This window comes from Pezoporus occidentalis, unplaced genomic scaffold (genome assembly GCF_034315485.1).
Source record: "Pezoporus occidentalis ecotype Australia unplaced genomic scaffold, CSIRO_AGI_Poc_V1 ctg131, whole genome shotgun sequence".
NCBI classification, from domain to species: domain Eukaryota; kingdom Metazoa; phylum Chordata; class Aves; order Psittaciformes; family Psittacidae; genus Pezoporus; species Pezoporus occidentalis.
The window spans coordinates 1,361,459-1,385,727 of record NW_026913115.1 but is presented as its reverse complement, the minus strand read 5'-3'; the positions used below and the strand labels follow the sequence as shown (position 1 = coordinate 1,385,727).

Below are 24,269 nucleotides of genomic sequence, written 5' to 3'. Positions count from 1 at the left end.
GGGCCTATAGGGATGCTGGAGAGGGACTCTTCATTAGGGACTGTGGTGACAGGACAAAGGGTAATGGGTTAAAACTTAAACAGGGGAAGTTTAGGTTGGATATAAGAAGGAAATTCTTTCCTGTTAGGGTGGTGAGGCACTGGAATAGGTTGCCCAGGGAGGTTGTGAATGCTCCATCCCTGGCAGTGTTCAAGACCAAGTTGGACGAGGCCTTGGGTGATATGGTTTAGCATAAGGTGTCCCTGCCCACAGCAGGGGGTTGGAACTAGATGATCTTAAGGTCCTTTCCAACCCTAACTGTTCTATGATTCTATGAATAAATTGCTCCTGCCATAAGTTGTGCCCTAAAACTTAGTGGAGTAAAACCAGGCCAGTCTGAGAAGTATCAGGACCTTAACATATGTCAGTAAGGTGCGTAAGATATTTTAATAATGTTTAAAAAGCAATAATTGTATTTGATTTCTGTGGCAAGTTGAACATATATCTTTCTGCAATATATATAATAGTTATCCTACATAAAATTTATTTTCAACCATTCCATGAGTGAAAAGAAGGATAATTAAAAAGCAGAGCTCTAGAAAACTAGATGATTTCATTTTGCAAGGATTTGTACAACCACTTCTTTCTTTTTGTGTTGAATTACTCAAAATGAAGGAACAACTAGCTGATTCAAAGTCAGAAATCATGCCAGCCTCACATGAAAATCAGTTTGTGGACACTTACATTCTAGCTAACTCTGAAGCATGTAAACTAATCTTGCTAAGGGTGAAATTAAAAGTACTCCAGCAACAGACTGGTATTACTGGTTGAAGGAATAGGAGTGATAAAATACTTCTCAAGTACCATAGAAAATATAGAAAAGAACTGAAGGCTTAGACACATTCACTAAAAGACACAATTTGGGGTTTTGGTAGTGCAAACAGGCATGCAAACAATTTTTCCAATGCAAACAATTTTTCCAGGCCACTTTCCAAAAGCGTCTGAGAATACAGCCTTGATTATAGTTTTTCATGAAGGATACTGAACTAACAGTCTAAGAGCTGGAAAACTTAAAGGCAGGTACACAGTAAAAATACTATTGTTAGTGGGGGGAAAAAAAAGCATCCAGTGATACTAAAAATTATAAGAACTGGTGATATTTCATCTCTATGTTTATTTATGTAGCATAAGGCTTTTGTACTTTGCATGAATCACAGTGAAGCATCAAATTCAAAAGTCAAGAGGTAAGTTTGCTATATACTTAAACAGAATTCACAAAAATTACTCTTTTGCTGTCAAATGCTCCCATTCAAAGGCCTGAATGAACAAACTTTATAAATAAGGGGTACTCATGGAAGCCTGCACAGCCAAGTGTGCCTGCAACCAGATATTTCCTATATGAATAACTAGACAGGGAATTTTCAAAGTCTTGTAGTAAGCAGTTTCAGCAGCAAATTCTCTCAGCCCTTAGTCACATGTTCCTTAAAAGGAAATCATTAGCAATCTAAAAACTCCCTTTCTTTAGTATTTTCCAATGTATGCTCAGTGTACTGAGACACTCTGTAAGTGATATTAACCTATGCCTGAAACAGCAACCCAGTTTATACTCTCCTATAAAATACCATATATGGACACTGAAGATGTATTATGTACCTAGCATGTTCACCAGCCCACACCTTCCACGTCATTCAGACCCTACTTAATAGATGAATAGAGCCACATTCTAAAACATTTTAAAGTGGTCTTCTGAGCCAAGCACTCAGGTTATCTGTGTTTAGTTCCCAGCTCTACCCAGGCTTCCTGTGAGACTCTGAGCAAGTCACTTCAGAGTTTGAGTTTCTTGCCTGTAAAATAGGGTAAACAAAACTTCCTCTCTGTAATCTTTCTTTTCAGCTTAATCTAGTGAGATTTTTCAATTCTTTAGGGAGAGGGTCATCCCCTGCTTCTCAGAAACAATTGTGACTGAAGACTCTAAGGTCATTCGCACCATGACAAAACATCCAACAAATTGAACAGAATTGACTCTACTCCAATACCATTTCAATAGCCTCAGTTCAGCTCTATCAGTGCCTTTCAATTAATTTTCATCAATATCTGATATTTCAAGGGGGAGGAAAGAAATCCAGGAAAGCATGGCTGGCTTTTTGCTAAGTCTTTAAACAAAAGGATTATGTGTTTTAAAAAGAATTCAATTGCCAATTTTAGCCATGAACTGACCTCTCTCCCATAGTTCCTATCCAGTTGCTGAGATCTTTTAAGTATATTGAACAAAAATCTCAAACCTTTGCTCTTTGCATCTATGTCCTTTCAGTGGTGCCTACCTGCTACAGATAACCAGCAACACTGGAACTCCGCACACTGTTCAAATGTATTTTCAATCATCTTTTTTTTTCTGGTGACATGTAGAAATTGTATTTCTCATGGTTTATGGTGACATGTAGAAATCTCTTTCTCATGGTTTATACTGTCACCAGTTATCCCCAATACAAGCATGGTCTGATATAGTACAGCTGGGCAGAGTTTATGCAGTGTGCACGCATGAAAACAGTAAGTGTGACAACATGTGTAGTTATATCAGCCAGGATACCCAGGGTATCTGGTAGAACTGAGCTGCTGGAATTGTGGGGTGGGGGGTGTGCGTGTTTGCATAATTCAGTTGTAGCTATTCTATAAACTAAAGAAATAAATGATGTAATAAAATTACTTTAAAGTGAAAGATCGTTAACAACAGATCTTTTCAGAACATCTCTGCACAGACATTTCAGTTTCTTCAAGATAACACTTAGATCTTTGCTCACACTTCTGATTTTCAGAGTGCTTTTCAACAGCAAATGAATTAAACAATTGTGCATTGACCATCTTTTCCATAACCATGCCTATGAATATTAGCCTGATGTTACTGCATGGGCAGAAGTGACTTTCTCAACAGCAAGTGAGAAAGGAAAGGAGTGGGAAGAAGAAATCAAAAGGGAAAATGGCAGAACAAACTAATAGAGGAAAGAGGATTTCTCAGAGACATCCAGTGTAGACAGAGATTTGTCATGCATATATATCTATTTCCCACCTTTGCACTGTATCTATGTATCATGCAAATTTCTCACACTATTTTACCTAAAATTCACCTCCTATTAATTATATAATTAGTCAGACAAAACTCATATTCTTGTAACCATATAAGACCAGCACTACTCCCCAGTAAAAATTTGTGTCAGCATAAAGGAATGACCTGTATAAATATTGCATTTTTTATTATTCAGAACTTTGTTAATTTTTCTAGTTTTTCCCATCACTCTAGTTAATATTTCTGCATGTTTTTTGCCAAAACAAATTCACTATCTTTGATGGTATGATGTGTGTACAATCCACTTGCGATTTTTCAGTTTAAGAAGCTATCCCAAACTCAAGGGTGTTAAAACTTTTTCTAATGCTACTCCGTATTTTCAATTATACCCCTGTGGATTCACATATGCATTTTAAATACTTCTCTAAAACACCACTAATTCCTCTTTGACGTACCAAATGGAAATCAAAAGATCAAACATTTTCAGTTCATGACTTTTCTCTCACTACAGGAATCACTCTGAGGTCATATTTTGACAGCAATTCCCTTTGTCTTTCAGTCTTGAATTGTTTTCCACAGCAAATTTTTTCAAGTAGGCAGATTTCTTTTGGAGCTGCTATTGGGTCACAGTTTTTAGATCAACTGATGACAGTGAGTATCTCCAATACCTGTTTGCTTATGGAATACAAACTTAAAATAATGAGTGATAGAAGAAGTTTCACAAGTTCAAAGGCAAATACATTCCAATAGATTTGTAACTTCCATGTACTTCACTGTGTACTGAGGTGAAAGCTCCAACTGAAGCTTTTCCTGTGACTAGGTTATCTATAAGGGCTGTGCCCATTTTGGATTCTTTCATTCAACAATAAACTGTCACACAGCAACTTTTCATGTAAAGGTAGGTGTAAAGAAACCCAACCTGCCTGAAGAGTCAGGAAAAAATCCTTCACCTCAATCTAGCAGTCTGCTTTCACAAAGATTGTGGGAACTTAGTTTTCTTTGAAACATCTACCTATCAAATTCAGCTGAAGTCAACCAACAGGCTTAAAAATTAGTGGCATATGCACCTTCACACACACTACATAGAGCTGCATAAAGCTCATTTCCAGAGGCAATCAGGCTAACAATACAACTCTTGTTATCTTCCTTTTCTACTCAAATTGCAACACTGACAGCTATACAAAGTGAAGCATTTTTGCTGTTGCTGCAATGTACTACAACAAGGTCTCTTCACAGTACTGACTATAATGCACAGACAACATCTGAAACAAAGATTTCACAAGGAAAAATATTATAGAGCTTCTATAATCTTAAACTCTGCTTTATAGTGCAGCTTGCGCAACGCAACACCTCAAAGTGAAAGGTCTTCCTGCCCCAGTGCTCCCTCTTCAATCCCTCGCCTTTCTCTGCTCAGGCACTCACACTCATGCTTGCTCTCTTACTAGCTCTGGTTCTCCCTTTTCTGCAAACCTAGTTTACTCACTAAACTGAGAGGGTATTGAATCATATAGCTACTGACCACTTTCTGCTGAGATGAAAGTAGATTTCAGGAACTGTAGGGCTTCCTGTCATACTGAAAGTTGGCTCTGATCAGTAAAGCATCAGTCCAGGAGCCACATAAAATGTAACATAATAAAGTGAATGCTGGGTAAAAGTAACATGCTATTTTAAGTCAGGCCTTGTTTAAGTATGAATGTTAAAATGTCCTGCTGTGCCACCGTAAGACTGAGTCTATGCTCAGATTTTTCTTACACAGGCGTGGATTCAGACTGCATCCAAACTAAGTCTGGATCCCATATGAGGAAACTGGGCTCGGCTCCACTCCTCTCACACCAAGGTTTTCTTTGCAAGAAAGAGATGAGCAAGACGGAGGCCATGGCACAAACCATCACATTTTGCTCCAGAGGATAATAATACCACTAGGCTGTGAGCGACTTGTGCAGTTTAGGCACATAGATAAATCCTGAAACAGGATAATGAGGTGTATAAATTCATCCAACAAGAGAGAGTCTAGAATCAAAAGCCCAGGAGAAGAAGCAAGTAAGTGGCTTCCTCTGAGGGTTACAACATAATTTCTAAGATATTTTCATGATGTTTGTCCTTTTAAGCATCATAAAAAATTAAAATAGATAGACCCTTCAGTCATTCCTCAAGCACACCACCTTCCTCCTGTAATACTTCTGGCTAGCAAGTTTGCCCAGCTTCCCAAGGCAAGATCATTGAATGCAAGTGAGTCAACATGAGGAACTGGACTGATGCGGCTATGCAACTAGGAAGCCTTTTTCTTTGGAAACCAGATTGACTGTAAACTTATCAGTGAACACATAGAAAGAAAAAGTAGAAACTGTCAGGATAAAATTATGGGCCAAAGATAAAAATTAATAGTGAAGTACTTGACAAAGTACCAGACTTTGAACAGACCCAGGTTATACCTCCTTCCTCAAATACACAAAACTAGCTCAGTATATTTTAAGTCTAATTGTTTCTAGCTGCAAAGTACTGAAAAATAATTTAAAATTTATGGATTAAATGTGGAGGCGACAGATCTCTCTCAAACTCTCTCACTTTTGTGATACCCAAATAAAAGCAATTCTGCTGATGGTATGTGGGTTAGAATACTTGCTCCCAGAGCACTGAACAATATGGAAAGTAATAAATGAGGTGAAACTAATTTTCAAAAAAATATAATTTAAGTCCCCAATGCATCTAAACCTTAATTGTTTGAGTCAGTTCCATACATTTAATTTCAATATGACTATGGTCAACAAACCCATCGTATTGCCACCAGAAGTTCAGAAAGCATTAATCACACAAAACTTCTTGTGCATAAAATGCAAAACATTTTAACTAAGCTTCAACAGTGCAAACATAAGAAAGAACCTGAGAGCTACAGCAGGTGACGATTGGCTGTTTCATTAGAGTAAAATTTTCCAGTAAGATCTTCCTTCAAACTGTGCAGCATATTCAATGCAAATCACTGAAACTTCAAAATTCTAACTGCTAAATCTGCAGAAAATATAGAGGGTAAGATTAAATATATCACCAGAAATGAAATATTTTCCATTCTGTTTTCCCTGACACATGCAAACCCTCTGCAAGGAGGAAAGAAGACATTATTTTTGTTAGTACCCAACGGTCTGTTTCCTTGGGAAGTATGTGCCTATCCAGAACAAGTAGTTTGGTAAGTAATATAATTTATGAAAGCTTGTTTTGCACAAGATGAAAACTAAGAGTTTTGTTTCTCTGCTATTAAAGTATAAACTCAAACAAAAACTTTTCCTGATGTTAGGGCATTTTAATATTTCTTTCCCAAGCATATTCTTCAAGTTCTATATAGGGAGAGCTTTGACTGAAGGCTTTACTTCCAGCACAACCTAAAAGGGTTTACAAGGGCCACTAACTTTCATGAGACTTAAATGAATGTAATACTTTTTAGGCTTTTTTCTTGTATCTCAAATATCATCACCTAATTATCTAATGAGTCCAAAAAATATTCAGGTGGAACTTTTAAATAACTGTGCTGCCGGTCTGTTTATCTAAGTCTTTTCCTTAGGAAATCAGGGTAAGAACTGGTTTGGGTTGGTTGGGGTTTTCTTAAAGTGAATGCTCTGATGAACACTGGAAACAAATACGCAGGTTGATTCTCTGAAACTTTCATTCATTACTGCCATTTTATGAAAGTAAATTGCAAAACAGTAAAAGATCTCCCACAAGGCAAAGGCAGCTGTTTGTAAATTAGGAAAATATCTAAGAAGTTGGAGAAGTATAAAACTGAGTTAAAGTGCTCAGGTAGCAAGAATGTGAGAGAAAAGTGTTGATTATTCCTTCTTTCTTCACTAGACTGTTACACTGCTTTTACTTGATTAACATTTCATTCTAGTAACCAGACAACAATGCAGCAAAAGGAATATTCTTGGCTGGAAACAGTAGGCATGAGTTCATCTCCTTTTTTTTGTATTGTAAAAAAAGCTAAGTTAAGAACTCTGGAGCCATTGCTTTAATATTCTCCACAGCTTTTCACAAAAGCCTCAGTGAAATCTGGGTCCTGTCATAGCATGACAAGAAGATAATTGGTGCAGGACCTTTCTTTCTGATTAGGAGGTGCTTTCTCTTAATCAGATGGAAAAAAGTCTCCTGGTAAGGAACCCTTCCTCCTCCAGAAATTGCTAACAAATCTTTAGAGAAAAGTTTAGTCGATCTGCTTAGAATCCAGGTTAAACCATTTTCTCCGGGCTTTATAACATTACCAAATGTCCCTGCATATACATAAGTTCTTAACTTCAGCCAAAGGAGAGTTTTAATCCAGGCAAGATTTCAACCTGAAGTATAAGCCCCTGTAGCATTAACATCTGAATGTTCCTGGAAGTTGCAGTTCATCAAGTGTTACATACTTTGTCATCTCTAAGGAGAAAGGAAATAAATAAGTGACTCTAAGCTTTGACAGCTGTTAATCTGTTATCAGGAAGTAGGCAGATGTACTGTTTCTACTTTGTGGCATTATTCCTGATTTGCACAGAGGTAAGTAGGATCTGGGTCAGGTTTGTGACATAACTAAACAGAATTCCCTTATTTAATGAAAAGAAACATAGGTCTGTTTACTTAACAATTACTTTAAAAAAAACCTAAACCTCTTAACAAATCCTAAGGAAGTTTAACACACATTCATATTCTTTTTATTCCCTTCTTCAGCATGAAAAAGCAAAGCCTTGAAAGAGTAGTTAAATCAATCTTCTACATCCCATTCCAGTGATCCATCATCCATTCACTTCTCAGAAAGAAAGAGTTTATATTTTTCATTCAAAATAGTGCCTCTAGGATCTTTAATTCCTCATACTGCTACAACCCTGTCTACTTAGGGATGATTAAAAGCAGTTAAGTTTGCAGCTAGTTTCTTTCTTAGCATTTTGCAACCTATAGTTTGTACATTCACCATCTTCCCACATGTACAATGAAACCTCAAAGAATAAAACCTGATTATTTTCTCTGTTAATTCTATGAGGATACCTATTTATATTGCCTATATTATGAAATGGAATAGAAATACTGAAATTAGAAGAAAAATATTTAATATTTTTGAATTTCAATTTTGTAATGTAGATCTGAAAGACTGTAAGCTTCCCCTGAAATTAAAAAAAAAAAATATCTGATAATTATAACCATTATATGAGATAATAATAATAATACCATACTAATGCTGGCCACTTGAAGTAAAAAATCAAAATAAGATTAGCATACAAAAATTACACAGTAAAGAAAACAAAGAAGGAAAGACAAATCATTCCTTAGTTTGCAGTCCTAGTGTTGGAAAGCTTAAGTCTTTCTTTCAAAGCTAAATATATAACTTGAAGAAGAAAACTGTCAAATTTGGTTGGTTTGGTTTTGACTTGAAACTACCTGAGTATCAGCCTACAACACTGCTATTAAAATACAACCGAAACTAACAAAACACACAAAAAAGCCCAACATGAAACATATATGAAGGATTTATTCAAAAAAACATATATGTAACATTAGACACTGGGTAATCTCACAAAGATTTCATAGGACCTATGCAAAAGGGGTAACATCTAATATACCTGAACAAGCTCTTGGTACAATGTTGGAAGTAGCACTCTATTAGATGCTCCAGTTTCAATTTTTCTAAATTTTATCCCTTTCACAAGCAAGGTGTTTTCACTAAGGTCATTCTATAACTGGTACTGTTGTAACAGCTTTCATAAATGTACAGGCACTATATCCTGAGCATAAGCTATGAGCTGTGATGCCACATGTCCAAAGGCCTTCTCCAGTGCCATGTCAAAGTTTGTTCAGTCCTTGACCCCTCAGAGCAATGGGAGAATGCTTTTTTCCACCTGCTTGGGTTCTGATTTGAATAGGATCAGTATGTTCTGAACAAGAAGAATCAAATGGGCTGCCTGTTTCACAATAAAGTTTCATGCTTGTTTCAGAAAAGGAAATAAGCCTGAAACCACACAGTACTTCTTAACAAAGTGGTTTGCTAATGGTGACCACAACATGTTCAAACCTGTTGCACTGCAGTGGCCCATCTGTCTCTCAAGGTAACAACAAAGTTTGGCACCACCATTCAAAGAAAATAACTGTTTTCCACACTTCACAGAAAAATTGCATCACCTTGTCAAATGTTTGGCCTATTCTCCACAGAGAATGCCAACTGCCAATAACATAGGAATGACCCAAGCCCCACATTAGAATAGGGGGAGAAAAGTCCCACTTCTTGTTTGGAGTAATGTCACTAGACTAATTGAAAGGCATCAACAAAATCCTGCTGGGTCTAACCACATATTTAAATATGTAGTGAGTGGCTTACAAAAAGCATACTGCACTAGACATGCAATTAAGTAAATATTAATATGCTTTTACATGTGCTGAACCATTTATCTAGACAATATTAAATATCACGTTTATATGAATGCAGTAAGCACTAAGAACAGCTCCTACTCTACTGTATGTGAGAAAAAAAAAAGACTGAGAAAGAAGAGGAAGACACTGGAGAAGCAATTTCTCTGCACATTTTAGAAAAAAATCTTTCTACTAGCTTAAGAGACAATTTTTCATTGCAGGTCTGAAATAAAATTAATACACTTCTTATTTTATTTTTGGTCAGCAGATCCTTTGAAATGGCTATTTCACAAAGAGAAATGCCGCCTTTGTAATTTTAATTTATATTCATGTAAAATAAAATTGGCAGTTCCCTGTTAATAAACCTTGCTTAAGGAAAAAAAAATATAATAAAAAAAATCAGTTGCTGAACTATGGTGAGTAATTAGCCCTTTAGCATCCCCTTTCTCCAGGAATGCTTCCTCCTGAGCTGGCTCTTTTAAATAGCTCCAGTCCTGGCTGCCTTTGTTGAGCTTGGAAATTGTGCACATATGAGAGAAATTAAGCCCTCATTTAACAGGGACACATGCCTGTCAAGTCCAGAGGAACAAAGGCTGGTCCCTAGGGGCTACTCAGCTCCCTGAGGCTGCCACTCATTCTGTTAGCAATGCTTACCCTTTAGAGATTGTATATAAAACCCAATAAATCATTTCATCTGCTCTGGTTCATATACACATGAGCCTGGGACTTTCTTCAAAGTATTTTTTTCTTTTGCTTGCAACTCTATTCATTTATTAAGAGGTGACCTATGTTTGTGAGAGTGTAGCTAGGTTTTTACCTTTATGTAATAACATTAATGTCTGTGAAGTAAACTTGAAACGTTTACTGTCAGAAATAAAGACATTTGATGCTGCATCTATTTCACACAGGAAATGTTTTATTACTCTTTAATGGTCAGTAATCATCAGTGTCTATTGTATAAATTACCAGTATATTCTGTTATATATTCAGTATATTCCTCTGAAAGTTACATCTGAAATGTATGCATATTTCAGCTGACAGTAAAACAACAAGATAAATAAAATGACAGATGTGTAGCCTTGCCTAGGAAGAGAGTATTTTCTCAATTAAAACAAACCAAACAGGAAAGTAATACACTGAGGACATCTTTAGTTTTGTTCTTTACAAAGTGTTATCACAAAGATGCATCTATACTATCCTGGATAAAACAAAACAAAAAGGACTCTGATCATTAATAAAAAATAAAAAAAAACAAACCAAACAAAGTGATAGCTAAAGTAAACGCATGCCAGACAAAAATATTCATACACAATGTATTGGCTATCTCCAAGCACTCTAAGGTGGATGGGCACAATTATCCCCATATATAAATGTACACACAGAACAGAGGGATATTTTACAGTGAATAATCAAAAGAAAAAAAAAGGCAAATGAAATGTTGTCTTTTCCAAGCAAGCTCTTTTCTTTTTCTTTTTTTTTTTAAAGAAAGATAGCCTAATTCTGTACTTCTAGTATTAGACTGACATAAGCGGAGAGAACATGAACAACACCAGCTGAGGAAATGGCACCCTGCACTGGATTCAATGAAGCAAAACTCCCACCAAGTTGAGCATGAGTTTTTCTGTATTACTGGAGTGTAGGATTAAGCCAATGAAGACAAGTTACGGCTGTAGAATAAAACTAAATTGAAGGGCAGATTTGTAACTTCTTTCTCCTGGATGGTGAACATAATGTTTCAATCCCTGCTAGTAACAGGGATCATTTATTGTTTTGTCCACTTCACAAATTTTAACTAACACATTAAAAGCATGCCATTTCTCAAGGAACAATATTATGCTTTGTATTAAAACCACAAAATAAAGAGGGCTGACTGTTCTGACAGCTTTAATCCTGATGATACTGGGAGCCCCAAGTAAAAAGAAGCTGGTACAGCATGGAGTTTTCCCTGCTCAGCAGGCAGAGAAAAAGCAGTTCTGGATTTGATAAGTAAAACCAGATATAGTCAACGGTTATATGCTAAACCCTTGCAATTAATGGGAAACATCACTGGTCCAATGAACTTACATATCAGTGCAGTCTTTGAAAAGGCGTTTTCTCCCATCTTGTTAAAAACTTATTGGCTGTACAACAGTCACAACTTTTTTTGTTTAAAGACTTGTTCATGCTCCACAGTTGTCATAGGACAAAAGAGATAAGATATCAAGACTCCAGGTCCCATTTATATGTTAGAAAAAAAAAAAAACAAAAAAAAACATGTTGTTATTATTGATATTTTTCACTGCAAATTTGTGTCAATGTAGCCATGAAAAGTGCCTGACAGGATCATGATCTCAATATAAGGTGCTTTATAAATACAAAGATGTGGCACCTTTTCCTGAAAGATCTGACAATCAGAAGAAACTACTGTAATAGTAGTTCATCCTACTTATGAGTAGCAACCACATTTAAAAACCATCCAACTTTAGACTATAATCAAAGGCTACAATTCTGTGTATATTGAAACCAAGATATTAAGAAATAATTGCCTTATAAGAACAAATTCCTCTAAAGAAAGCTATTGTGCTATGCCCCTGCAATCCTAAAAGTGGCAGAAATGCAATAAATAAGCTGTTTCTTAGGAAGAAAAAACTGCACAATGCAATGCATATATCTACATGTTCAGCTTAACAGGTATCTACAGCTTCTTCTCCCCCATACACACATAAAATGCATTTCTGAATAATGAACTGAACTAAAACCAAAAAGGTGAATGACTGGGTCTACTGTGCAGTCATAACAGTCAGGAATTATTCTGTAAGTATAAGAAAAGTAAGCCCTTATCACTAAAAATAGGTTTGTCATAATAGTAGCTGTCATTCTGGAAAGAGTCTTGACTAAACCTAATTTTTGGAAGTAAGGACTGGATCCAAATTGAAATCCCTTATCCAAAAGTCACAAAACAAAGACTTTCATTTTGGCAGAATGGTTCATTCCTCAATACCCATATTGGATTTACCTGGTTAACAGAAGATCTGTTTCTAGAGTAGGCTATAAGCAAGTACGGAATGCATACTGTGTAATTCTTAGATTCTCAATATAGAGGTAATTTACTCAGCCTGCTTTTTAAACCTTGAGCAAAAACTATCAGAAACTTGGAGGCACTTTATCCACCTACTCTTTACAAATCAAAATGCAAAACGTTACCGTGAAAACAAGGGAGACTATGCAAAGGTGTTATATGCTGTGCATACCACTGACATAATACTTTAATAGGATATGCTGTAATTTCCTGCAATTAATATCTTAGCAGAGCTATAAAAGCTTTTTTTCCAAAATTATACCATTGCGTTTACAACACTAAAATTAATGTTGTGTCAACCTTTCCATTATAAGTCCCCTTTTTCAGAGGTTTATAACTTGGCTGTAAAAACATAATCTGGCCTAAAATATGGCATGCAAGTTCTTCATTTAGAAGCAGTCATTTTCATTAAATAAAAAACATTATTTAACGGCTGTTTCAAGCAAGTTTTTTGAATATCCTGCAAAATGTGTGAGGGACTGACAAGTAATCTAGGCATTCTTCAAAACAAAATAATTTTGTTGCCACAATAAGCCACTGTTCAAAGGATGTTTCACTGCCACGGAAGTTGTTCCGCATCTATAAGGAAAATACATGGATTTGGGAAACTATAGACTTCTTCAGTGAGAGTCATCTCTCCACCTGTCTCTTTCTGTAGGCCAGTGGCTCCACTTACGGTCAGTGGCTCAACCACATGGGAGACTCAAGCTAGCTGAAATGGTTTTCATTTGAGGCAGGGGAGAGGGAGAGATGAACGAACATACATTTCTCTCTCTGGGTAAAGTGGACTCACGCTGGCTAAAAGCTCAAAGAGAATAAATTAAGGCAAGTGACAAGGTGACAAAGTATGACAGAAAAGACCAAGAGATTAGAGAACCACCCTATGAATTCTGAAACCACAGACTTCAGGTCTGTCAAATTTCATATAAGAACTGGATCAAGTCACTTAGGAATTGGAAAATTTAACTTAGGTGTTTAAATTAGGAACCTCATCTAATCAACAGAAGGTAATTCACAGCACCTGGACTGCTTTATATATGGAGCCAAAAGTCCTAATTCAGTCACCCAAATTAGATATCTAAAATTAGATGCCCCCAAATATCTATATGCTTTTCATTCTGCCTCAAAAGAGTGTTGTGAGGATAATGCACTTCAGCTTATGAGACACTCAGATATGCAGTTACACAGGAGATGAGTAACCTGAAAATATATCACCAATAAAATTCAATGATACGGAAAAGGCAAAACTGGAAATGGGATAGTAGAGTTCTTCTTACAAATCACTCACGTCAGAGCAAAAAAGAAGTGCCGTAACTCCTTCTCTGAGAAAAGTTTGATTCTATATTTATCTTATATAAATTGCTATGTCAAATAAGGAATCTCAGTCTGTGCTTAGGCTATTAGGTGTACATTGCGTTACGACCTTTATTTTGTTACCTGTAGCAAGTTCTCACACTATTCATTAATCTACCTGATCTACATTTAAAACTATATGTTCCTCTAACTGGCTAATCTCTCATTTACAGAATAAAAATGACAAATATATTACTTTAAAACAAAGTTCCCTAACTCAGAAGTGCCCTTTCATACTGTGGGGCAGTGATGTGCCTCAAGATGGATTTTGCACTTGACCATCAACTGTGAATTTCTTTGCTTTTATTATTTGGCATTACAACTTTAATGTTTTCTTAACATACTGTCATTTTGTGTGGATGAATAAGATAAATTCATCATTTCAAAATGTACCATTGTATACTATCTACATCATTTATTTTCTTTTGATTGAATGATTACAAACTTCAATTTAAAATTAATAAGATTTTGTGGGAGTTACTGCATGCGAATTAAGTGTGGTGATGTCAGTGTATCCCTCTGGAATTTAAAAGATATTCCACTGTGTTGTATCATGTGTCGCACAGTATATCAATTTTTATTTCCCATCCCTCAAGTATGGAATGCACACTGTGTAACTTCTTAGATTCTCAATATAGACATAATTTAGCCAAGCTGTGCAAATGCCCAACTTGCTGAAGATGATATATAAAAGATTTATATAGAAGACTAGTTCTTCCAAGAAAGGAAGCCTTGCATACAACGCAAGCCACTATGTTATCTATTATTTGGGGAGAGGGGGTTCTAATGCAACAGACAAAAGGAGTCAGGGTGCAAACTGCAGTCATAAACCAGCTTTTCCTTACTTATTAGAGAGGTAAATTCCAGACAAGCCCACACACCTTTCCTTCAGAACTACGCTTTGACATTTTTGCAAGTGTCTGGGTTATCTAGTTGAATAAGACAGTGAACATTAGTAATATACGCTCACTTTACTTTTACATATATGCCATCAAATGTATACCAAATGTTAAATAGAATCTGGTTTGATCATTTACCAGTTCATATATACTACTACTTCCTTTATGTGAATTCATAATTCCTGGATGCATTCAGACAGCAATGCACTTACTTCTTCCTTGCTGTCATGACATTAAATATATGTAAAATACGTTTTTTTATGCAGAAATTGATTCAGTAATACACTTGTGTTCCTTCTGGAGCATTCCCAGAATTACTACTAAAAATATGTTGATTCTTTAGGCCAGGATTTAGTCCATCTAGTAAATTTAAGATTTTACTGTGAGATTTTAAAAAGTACTCTACAATTTATTTGTACTATCACAATTTATAAAGTACTATTACAACTTAAAAAGTACTTTACAATATTCATTACAAATTATTATGATTTTGGCCTTTTTATGTGAGGCTGTACTACATCATTTTTCTCCAAATACCTGCTTCTGCAAACAGAAATTTTGACCTCTGATATCACATTCCAGTTTTGCCTGCATATTTGAATATTGCCATAAATCATTTCGATATTAACATTTATTAACTATTTTCTTTATTCACCACCTCCTGATAGGTGTGTCAAATACTGTACTCAGTTTTGTTTGCGTTTGGTTTGTTTTGGTTTTTAAATGTAATGCAAATTGTGATTGTTTTCCCTCTTGGTCATCACACGGTTGTCAATCACAAAAGTCATCACTGAAAAAGTAACTAATTAGAAATGAAAGGCCAATATCTTATGCAATTTCTGTCAGTCCTGGGATATGTTTCAATGTAACGCTGATGTAAGACCTGAAAAAGAGCTAGTGTGCTGTTTTTTCCAACTACATCTATTTGCCTAATAAAAGAAATTACATCCCTAAAACTCCTTCCTTATTCATATCTTTGATATTCAAACCACAATACTAGTATTCTAAGTCCTTCCTCATATGAGATGCTGAATTCTGCTAAACTTACGTGAGTAACAACACTTACATATACAAGTCATCAAATTCTGTCTATGCAAGTATTACTCAAGCAAATAAGACATCGCAGGATCAGTTCTGTTGGTAGGCTGCCAGTCAGCTCTATATCTGCTCCCTGTTATCCATTTTAATTTGTGCACATGCCACATAGGAAAGAAACTGGTTTTCAGTGCTGGAGCAAATAGTGCATTATTACTGCATTATTGCAAATTTTGCAATAATGCAAAGATTACATTATGCAGACTGACAGAAGAGGCAATGCATTCCTGTACTACCAGAGGAATAGCACCAGAGAAGCTCAGAGGGGCATAATCTCTACCACATTCTTTGGGAGATAGATAAGGATGTCTGGCCCAGAAAGCACTGAGGCTGCCACAGCACATTGCTCCATGCTTGGTTGGAACAGGCAGACCACCAGCTGAGAGTGACCCCTGGGCAGAGTACAGGTGGGTAGCAAACATTTGCTTGATCCTCTGCTGTTATTCAGAAACTGGTATAATCTGCCCTTAAATTAAGAGGGCTCAAATCTGAAGCCCTACTCTAAGCAAAGGTTGTAGAACGCGTGTTTGCGCTCAATAGAATCAATGAGATTTTAGCCCGTCTCTGACAGAGGCATAACTGAGAACAAACCCTTAAGCCACTGGCAAGATCACAGTGCAGCACACCCAGAGCAAATGAAGCGGCAGTACTTGACTGGGGGTGCCTGTCCCCTCATTTCCAATTTTAAAACACACATGGGAGAGGGAAAGTGGGAGGGCAGCTACTGTCGTTTTCTCCACCAACATGAGCCTGAGAAACAATGACATTTACTCTGGTATAACTAATTTCCACACGTCAGATCATGTTCGGCACTCATGTGCCAAAGTCCTATTCTTCAAGTCTGTTGAAATACCACTTTCTGAAACATGTGTGCTAACATTTGGCCAACACCACCACAAGATCATTTTATTAACTTGTAGCTCATTTCATAGACTGCTGCTCATGTTGCTAACATATGCTATTCTACCATTTACTGCTCTATAATTAGAGAAGTCCTATGAAAGAGATACACAAGGCTTAATTTTTGCATTAAATACAATTTGTTTAGACATGGGTAGGCGAAACAAAGCTATTTAAAGGAAAAAAGAATAAAAAATAGAGTGAATTAGAAAACAGAAAGACAGCTAATTTAACTCTCAGATGGTCACAATACAAATTTTTAAAAACCCAACCCCCACCTCAAGACTGCATACAGTTTTAAAGACTATGTTAAAAGTCAAATCCAGACCTACTTTCTGCTTTGCCAGGATAAATCTTGCTTCCAGGGGCTGAGTGCCTCAGGAGCAGAGCAGCCAGAAGGATCCTTGCAACTAGGGGACCAAGGTGCAAGGCCAGATGCTTTAAGCGTAGCTCAGGAGCAGTGAAGCTTTAGCACACACAGTGTATCTTTTTGCTTAGGTCACCACCACGCTGTCATGTCACCTCTCTTTCCACACATCTGACAGAGAAAATTCCAAGCCAGCCAGCCACGAAGATGGCTTCTGTTGGAAGAAGTTGGCCTATAATAGACCTTTTGCATGGGTAATTATCAAATAATCACTTTAGAAATTATTAATAAGACACTATGTAATAATAAATAAACTACAAAACATCTGAGTTTGATGTTTAACATATTTGTCTTTCCTCCATTGGATTAGTTTCCATTTTCACTAAGCAAATTAGGAGCTGCACGGGAGCTGCAATGCCATGCCTACAGCAGAGCCCCATGAATTTGAATCAAAGGTTTAGCAGCCAACTACACATTACATGCACGTAACATCATTTCTTGTTTCCGTGTGTACACAACTGCATTGCAGAATGGAGTCAGACATAGATTTTTATTTATTTTTTTTTTTAAACTGAACTGTTAGAAAAAAAATAAAAGAAAAAAGATACCAATGACAGCTGGGAACCTATTCATAAACAAACTGGAATTTAACAAAAATGTATCCTTTCTGCAGCTATAGTTTATTAAGCCACCAGAATAATTTACATTTTCTACTGCCATAATCTTGACTGCTTATAAATTACAGTACTTTTACCTATTCTTTAATCCCAAAACATCATTATTAAAATGTTTGATGCAGGCTACAGTGCATCTATCATTACTTGTAAAAGTTAATTAGATTAGATAAGAGAAATAAATAGATTTGCATTTTTATCCTGATTTTAAACTTCCAAAGAAGATCACAACAGTGTGCCTGTGGGCAATTAAAAACAGCATACAGCAGTGAAATATAAAGGCAAAAAAGGTCTGTTTTTTCTGAGTAATTTGTGATTGAAGATACAATTACAAAATATTTTAAGGGTTTGCTGAAGCTGGGGGCTATTCCTAGACTTCTAAGCTTTGTTTATAACTCTCACTCTCCTTCAAGGGAGTATCTGATCTGCGCACCCTGCCAACAGAAGTATCAAATTGCTTTCAATGGCTTTATTTGGTCCTGTTCAGAGCTTGCTGGAAGAGGATCAGTTTCATGATCTATAACTGAAAAAATAAAAAATTAAAAAAATAAATGTGGGGGAGAATATTCCCTAGTGCCAGAACAGTAGCATTGCAATTGTTTTTTGCTTTTCAATGCTAAATACAGTTTACAAAGAGAGACAACTTCCAAGAGCGTAACTGAACTCACAATAACTGGATTCCAGCTTGTGCATTTTCAGCAAGCTCACTGCAAGGAGCTTTAACATGTCTCCAAAAGGTAATAAATGAAAGGTTCGGCTCTTAAAATTGGAGATCAGTTACCTACTTAATGATGAAGCACACCTTTAAATCTATTTCTACTATTATTAACCTGGCAAAAAATTAATTAACCAGGTCAGAGAGGCTATGAGGGCTAATGTGGAACGTAATTATTCCTGATCTTTAGACATGTACTTCACATAAAGAGATAGTCCTTATTCAGCTCACCAGGTACCTGAATTGTCAGCAGTTAATCATGGATAAGGAAAGACTCATTGGTTCAACCTCTTAAGTGTGATTCAAAAGATTCCTATTCAAGGACAGTTTAAATAGTTGTAACTTTTATGTTACTATTCTTTCATTTGTTTACTATCACAGTAATCATGCTCACTCTTTCTAACCGAAAGATAAAATTCAAGAAGATTAATATGAAACTACAGCAGATGAATGCATAAATTAAAACCTGAAAAAAAATAATCAGGAATTATTTCTAGTGGCCGAATTAAAACAGAATACTTATGAGAGCAGAGGAAACCAGTTTTTCTATGCAATGGAAATCATACTGATTCAAACAGAAAATTAAATGCTCTGCAATGGCACTAAGTATAGTACAGGGAAATAAGGTGAAGGGAAATGATCCAAATGAAAGCAATTTGGGTCAGCTGTCACAGTAATACCCATGACAAGTTTTTGCGGAGAAGCTGAATAACCATTGCCCCTTTTAAAGATTTCAGCCACAATTGAGGACTTGTCCTAATGAAGCCTGCCCACCAGAGGAGGGAAGCCCTCAAAGGCTCATCCCTTAAATACACACACACACACACACCCCAGAGGGAAATCCTACCTATAGCAAGATGCTTCAAGCATCAGCGAGATCAACTCCCTTGCTCAGCTGAATGCGGTGGGGTCAGAAGCAGTCCTCAAGCACCAAACTGAAAGAACTGAATTCTGGCAACAAGGCTTAGAATTCAGAGGGATTTCAGGACCTCAAGCAGTTTTCAAGGTTAGAACCGTTGTAGACATGCAAGCCTTGCCTCCTTCCAGCAGCCTAAAACTGTTCACTGTTTCTGTTCACCATAAAAACAATCATCTGGAGAACTGAGACAGTGTCTACACTGCAGTATTCTACTTTTTAATGAATTCCACCCAGAGAAAACAGTGCAACTTCAGTATTGGTATTGAGGTTTCCTGGGAAGATGATAGGAGGGAACCTGAGAAAACCAGCACTGCAGCGTCCTTTACCTGCCTCTTGCTTTAATTCCATTTCATCTGTAGCCCTTAAGGAGCTACACATCCCAACTGCAACACTTGTCATCAATTCAATAGCAACAAACCCATTATAAACTGCAGAGGCAACTTAGCAACTAACTTTGCTCCCAAGCAACTTCTGGCTACCAAAGAAGTTGCCACAAAATTACGAATGAACAAATAAACAAAGAACCATTTGGCTCACAAGCAAATGGACTATGCAAACTGGTACTTAGCCTAAGAAATAATCTCCTAACAAGCATTTTTTTTTGAGTAATCTCCTCATAAAACCAATGTATGTTTGAGATGGCATCTGTCCAACATGCCTAGGGCTTCATATTGGAACCTACAATGTTCTTCAGGCAATAAGATGCCCACTACCAATCTGGCTAAGCAGCTGGGAAAGGAAGCAGACCTCACTGCCTCAAATACACTGATTAGATTCCTGTAAAGATAAAGAGGCCAAACTAGTGAGACTTATGGAGTAAGAGTAGCTCATACTGGCAAGAATTTTGAAGCAAATATAGGGAAGGACCACCAATAAATAATTTAGTTCAGATGAACAGAACAATCATTAAAACACTTCTTTGCATACATGTCTAGGAAAGGATGGGAGAGAAAACCTGGGGCGTTTTCATCACTATGTAAGAGAAAAATTGGGAGTGAAGAAGAAAATGACCCTGCAGCCTATTTCAAAATGAACCTGCAACATATTCTAAGACCATATTTCCCCAGGGTCAGTGGAAGGGTAAAGCTACTGGAAAGTATTAAATCAATTTAAACATAAAGTACCTTTGAACTTTTTACTGCAAAGCAGGATACTTCCCAGTAAAACATACGCAAATAACTATTCTGTTTAGCAGACACCTATGCTTGTCTTAGCTCTTATGGCAAGTTAAGATTTTTTTGTAGGATACTTGATTTTCTGAAACCAGACTTGCGAATGGTGCATATTTTCCTTTCACTATTATTATGTCTCTTCTATCCTTTATGTACACTTAACATGAACATGCAGTCTTCCAACAGGTAATGACAATAACTGTGCTTTAAAATTCAATTGTGTCTTTCATCCCTTGTTATCAATGCATTTATGTATGTTGACTAAACTCCTTTAAGTGTAACCAAAATTGTAACCTGCATTACAATATTTGCAAAAGCACTTACAATCATTCCTTTGGGATGAGGGAAGGAAAAACTTCAGTTTTGGCATCTAGTAACATGACAATCAGCTGAGTAAGGAGAAAAGGTCCAAGCTTATAACAAACAATTGGCAGCACAATCATTTGTCAGACCAAACCAAAATAAATCAAAGAACAGGGCCATAGAAAGACTTTCAAAGTGTGAAGCTGAAAAGGTAATAGAGTCACATGTTAACAGTGTGTCTACCTACATGACGCTCCCTATGTATTTGCACAAAATTACCAGATTCCGAGCACAAGTACACATAATTGAATACCTCCATAACATAAAGGTACAGTTACTCCAAAAGTACATGGTACACATATAGCTGTGGGTCTTTGTACAGAGCAGACTGGTCCCAAGGACTTAGTACTGTCTCAATCCTATTCTACAGCTGTTAACTCTAGTTAATGAAATGGAAAACATCCTTCTAACCTTCTTATATAGCAACTTTTGCCTTTGTAGAATAAGGAATTCTATAAACAATGATTGAGACTGCTTTTACTTCACAAAATACAAGTCAAACTGATTGCAGATTTCAGAATTAAAGACAAGATTTAAGAAACACTTCATAATTTACAGAAGTATACTCTGCTTATTGAAGAAAAGCTCTTTCCGCCAAAAAAGATGTTTTACAATAATTTTCTAAGACACAAAGACCCTTCATAAAGAGCATCTTTACCGAGGCTTGTTAGTAAAGCATGTGGCTGCTTTATTTTAAATCCTTCCCTCTCCATAAACGAAATTTTAGTATAATCAGAAGAGAGCAATAAAACACACTGACCTGAATTTGCTGCTGCAGTAGATTGATTTTGTGCTGCTGTTGCAGAAGTTGCTGCTGTTGTCTTGCAATCTATTAGAAATAAAATTGCCATTAAATTAAAACAGTCATATTGAAACTTTAATATTATTGAGTGGAAAACACCTTATTAGCTATTCTTTATTATAGTCTTATTAAGCATCATTTATTTCAAAAAAGAAAAAAAAAGAGTATTTTAGGGGTATGTGATGCAAACACTTTAAATGCAACATAAAACCCATAAAAATCTTGTTAGCCAGTCAGAAATATGTATTTTAAACACTTGGGCCTTAATTCCACAAAGCACAGAAACATGGGTTTATCTGTGCGCACATAAATAATCTCATCACTATTTAACAAAGTGTTTAAGCCTGTGGTGATCTTTGACTATGATGCATTACTGTTAGCTACAATAGGAATGAAACACATGCTTAAAATTAAGTGCTTTGCTGAATGGGGATGGGATTACGCAGGTGCTTAAGGTTAAACACACGTTTTCCTGCTTTGCTGAACCGAAGCCTTAGCTAGTGCTGAATAGTGAAACATCTATAAATACAAGGTCCCAGGGCAAGCTCCTCTAACTTCATTCACAATGAGCAGCACATTACTTTCCTTGTAAATCTCAAAGTCTTCCTTGGAACTACTCAAGTAGGGCCTCATTGTGTACAAAAGCAGTACCTGATATTCAGTACTCATCCTCAGCACAACCCTGTGAAATACGTAGATATTCCTACCCCCATTTGGTAGATTCAGTAAGGGATCTGGAGGGTAAAGTTTCACTCTATCCCTTCTCTAACATAGATGGGGAGAAGCAAATATTCAGGGCAGGGAACACTAAGACACTAAGGAGAGAGAATCTACCATAAACACACCATCTACCACAAAACACCATCCCACAAAGAATCTAAAATCAGCATGCAAGAGCAGAAGGCAAACCAGACCTCGGATCACAGACCTGCTTCCTGCAAGGAGTAGCATGAACTGCTGCTACAGAGAAAAAGTTGCAGGGAGCTGAGGCAACAACTGGACTTCTGCTTTAGAAGGGTAACCGTGCAGCAGATAGAAACAAGGTCAAGATTTGTGTTTCCTGGAAACACAAGCCTCAGCACTTCTGCTACCTTCATTTCTTAAATATAATTTCCCCTCCTATAAATATTTATCTAGAGCAGAATAACCACATAAAACAGCAAGAAGTGGTGACAAACGTAGTTTGGTCACTCAAATCCACTGTTTCAGTTTTGGCAAACCCTCTCCTGATCTCCTTTGCTCCCCACCATTTTCTGAACACACTTTCTTTGTTATAAACAGAGAAAGGCAAGTAAAATGTTTTTATGATTAAAAAATACAGGAATGTAGCAAGGTTGATTTTGAAATAAACAGTCACATAGTTTTAGTGCAAACTGTTCAGATTAACTCAAACGGAATCTGCAGTTACATGTTAACAGCTTGTAATTGTGCACACAGGGATCAAGTCTCATTTCCTTAATCTCTCACTTTGTCACCTGGAAATAACTCCGTAATTTTTTTCACTGTATACTCTGTATATTTTTTATACATACAAATATACATACATATTTTTTATACAAAAAAATACTCTGTAATTTTTTTCAGTGCTACAGTTAAAACTCACTTTTTTATGGGACACCAACACAAAATTCATAATATTTTATGTCTTTCATATGGCCTGAAAGAGACAAACTAAGGTCTACATGATTCTGGGGCTGGATCAAGGCAAAGTGCCTCACAGAAAAGGAATCAGGCAACTGTCATATCCCACTACATTGATGCTTGTAAGAGGGATTGAACTCCCTTTATGAGCCTGGTGTTCAAATACTTCTGGACAAATCTTCCAGTAAAGTCAATAAAAATATGGTGGATGAAGACATGAAGAAGCATGCTCTAGTCTGCTAGTGAAAAAGGCAATTCAAACAGCTAGCAGATCGTGTGCCCAGGTAACCCAGGGGCAGCTCCTAAGACCTCAGATCACCTATTGCCAGACAACTCTAAAGGTTACTGTGCTACAGAGAATACTTAAAATCCTGTATGAGTGTTTGAGTTACTATTTTTAATGAGCAATGTACCAATTGAGCTATTCCACCTCAGAAGTGTAGTGCTTGTCACTAAAGATAAGCTCTGTTGGGTTTATGTGCACATTGTCCCTGCAGCCAAGATCTCAGTGAAGGTAATAGAAAGATTATCATGATACTTAGCTTTAGAAAATAATTATTTGAAATTTCACATTGAAATCAGACACCACATGGAGCTGCATCATGGGTGTTTCTTTCTAAGTGCTGTATGTTTTTTCACAGATACACCATAGCCTTTGTCCAGAATCGTTTGGTGCTGCTGGTGATCTGGCTACTTAAAATGGGAAGCTATAGGAAAGGCAAGGATGAGATTTGTGTTTACATATGCAAAGGCACTGATCTGCTGGAGTTCAGACTGCTTGTGAACAGCTTTTTGTACGTGTACATACAATGTAATACCCTTTGAATAGGCATTTACTGATGAAAACCAGAAATGTACCCAAAAACATCTAATGTCAGTGGTTCCTCTTAGATGGAACAGTACTGTGATAG

At 36.6% G+C, this 24,269-nt stretch overlaps 1 protein-coding gene across 14 annotated transcripts in view; it reads right to left on the bottom strand.

Moving 5' to 3' along the window:
* SOX6 (SRY-box transcription factor 6) overlaps positions 1 to 24,269 on the bottom strand; it is a 374,155-nt gene that overhangs the window by 121,655 nt on the left and 228,231 nt on the right. For 11 of the 14 annotated variants that reach the window (XM_062608907.1, XM_062608904.1, XM_062608903.1 and 8 more), the window contains 2 exons: positions 21,676 to 21,744; positions 14,693 to 14,740 (listed from right to left, as the gene is read on the bottom strand). In XM_062608907.1, coding sequence (XP_062464891.1) covers positions 14,693 to 14,740; positions 21,676 to 21,744 — 117 coding nt within the window. The remainder of the gene's footprint in view (positions 1 to 14,692; positions 14,741 to 21,675; positions 21,745 to 24,269) is intronic. The other 3 variants (XM_062608912.1, XM_062608898.1, XM_062608908.1) reach the window with 1 other exon arrangement.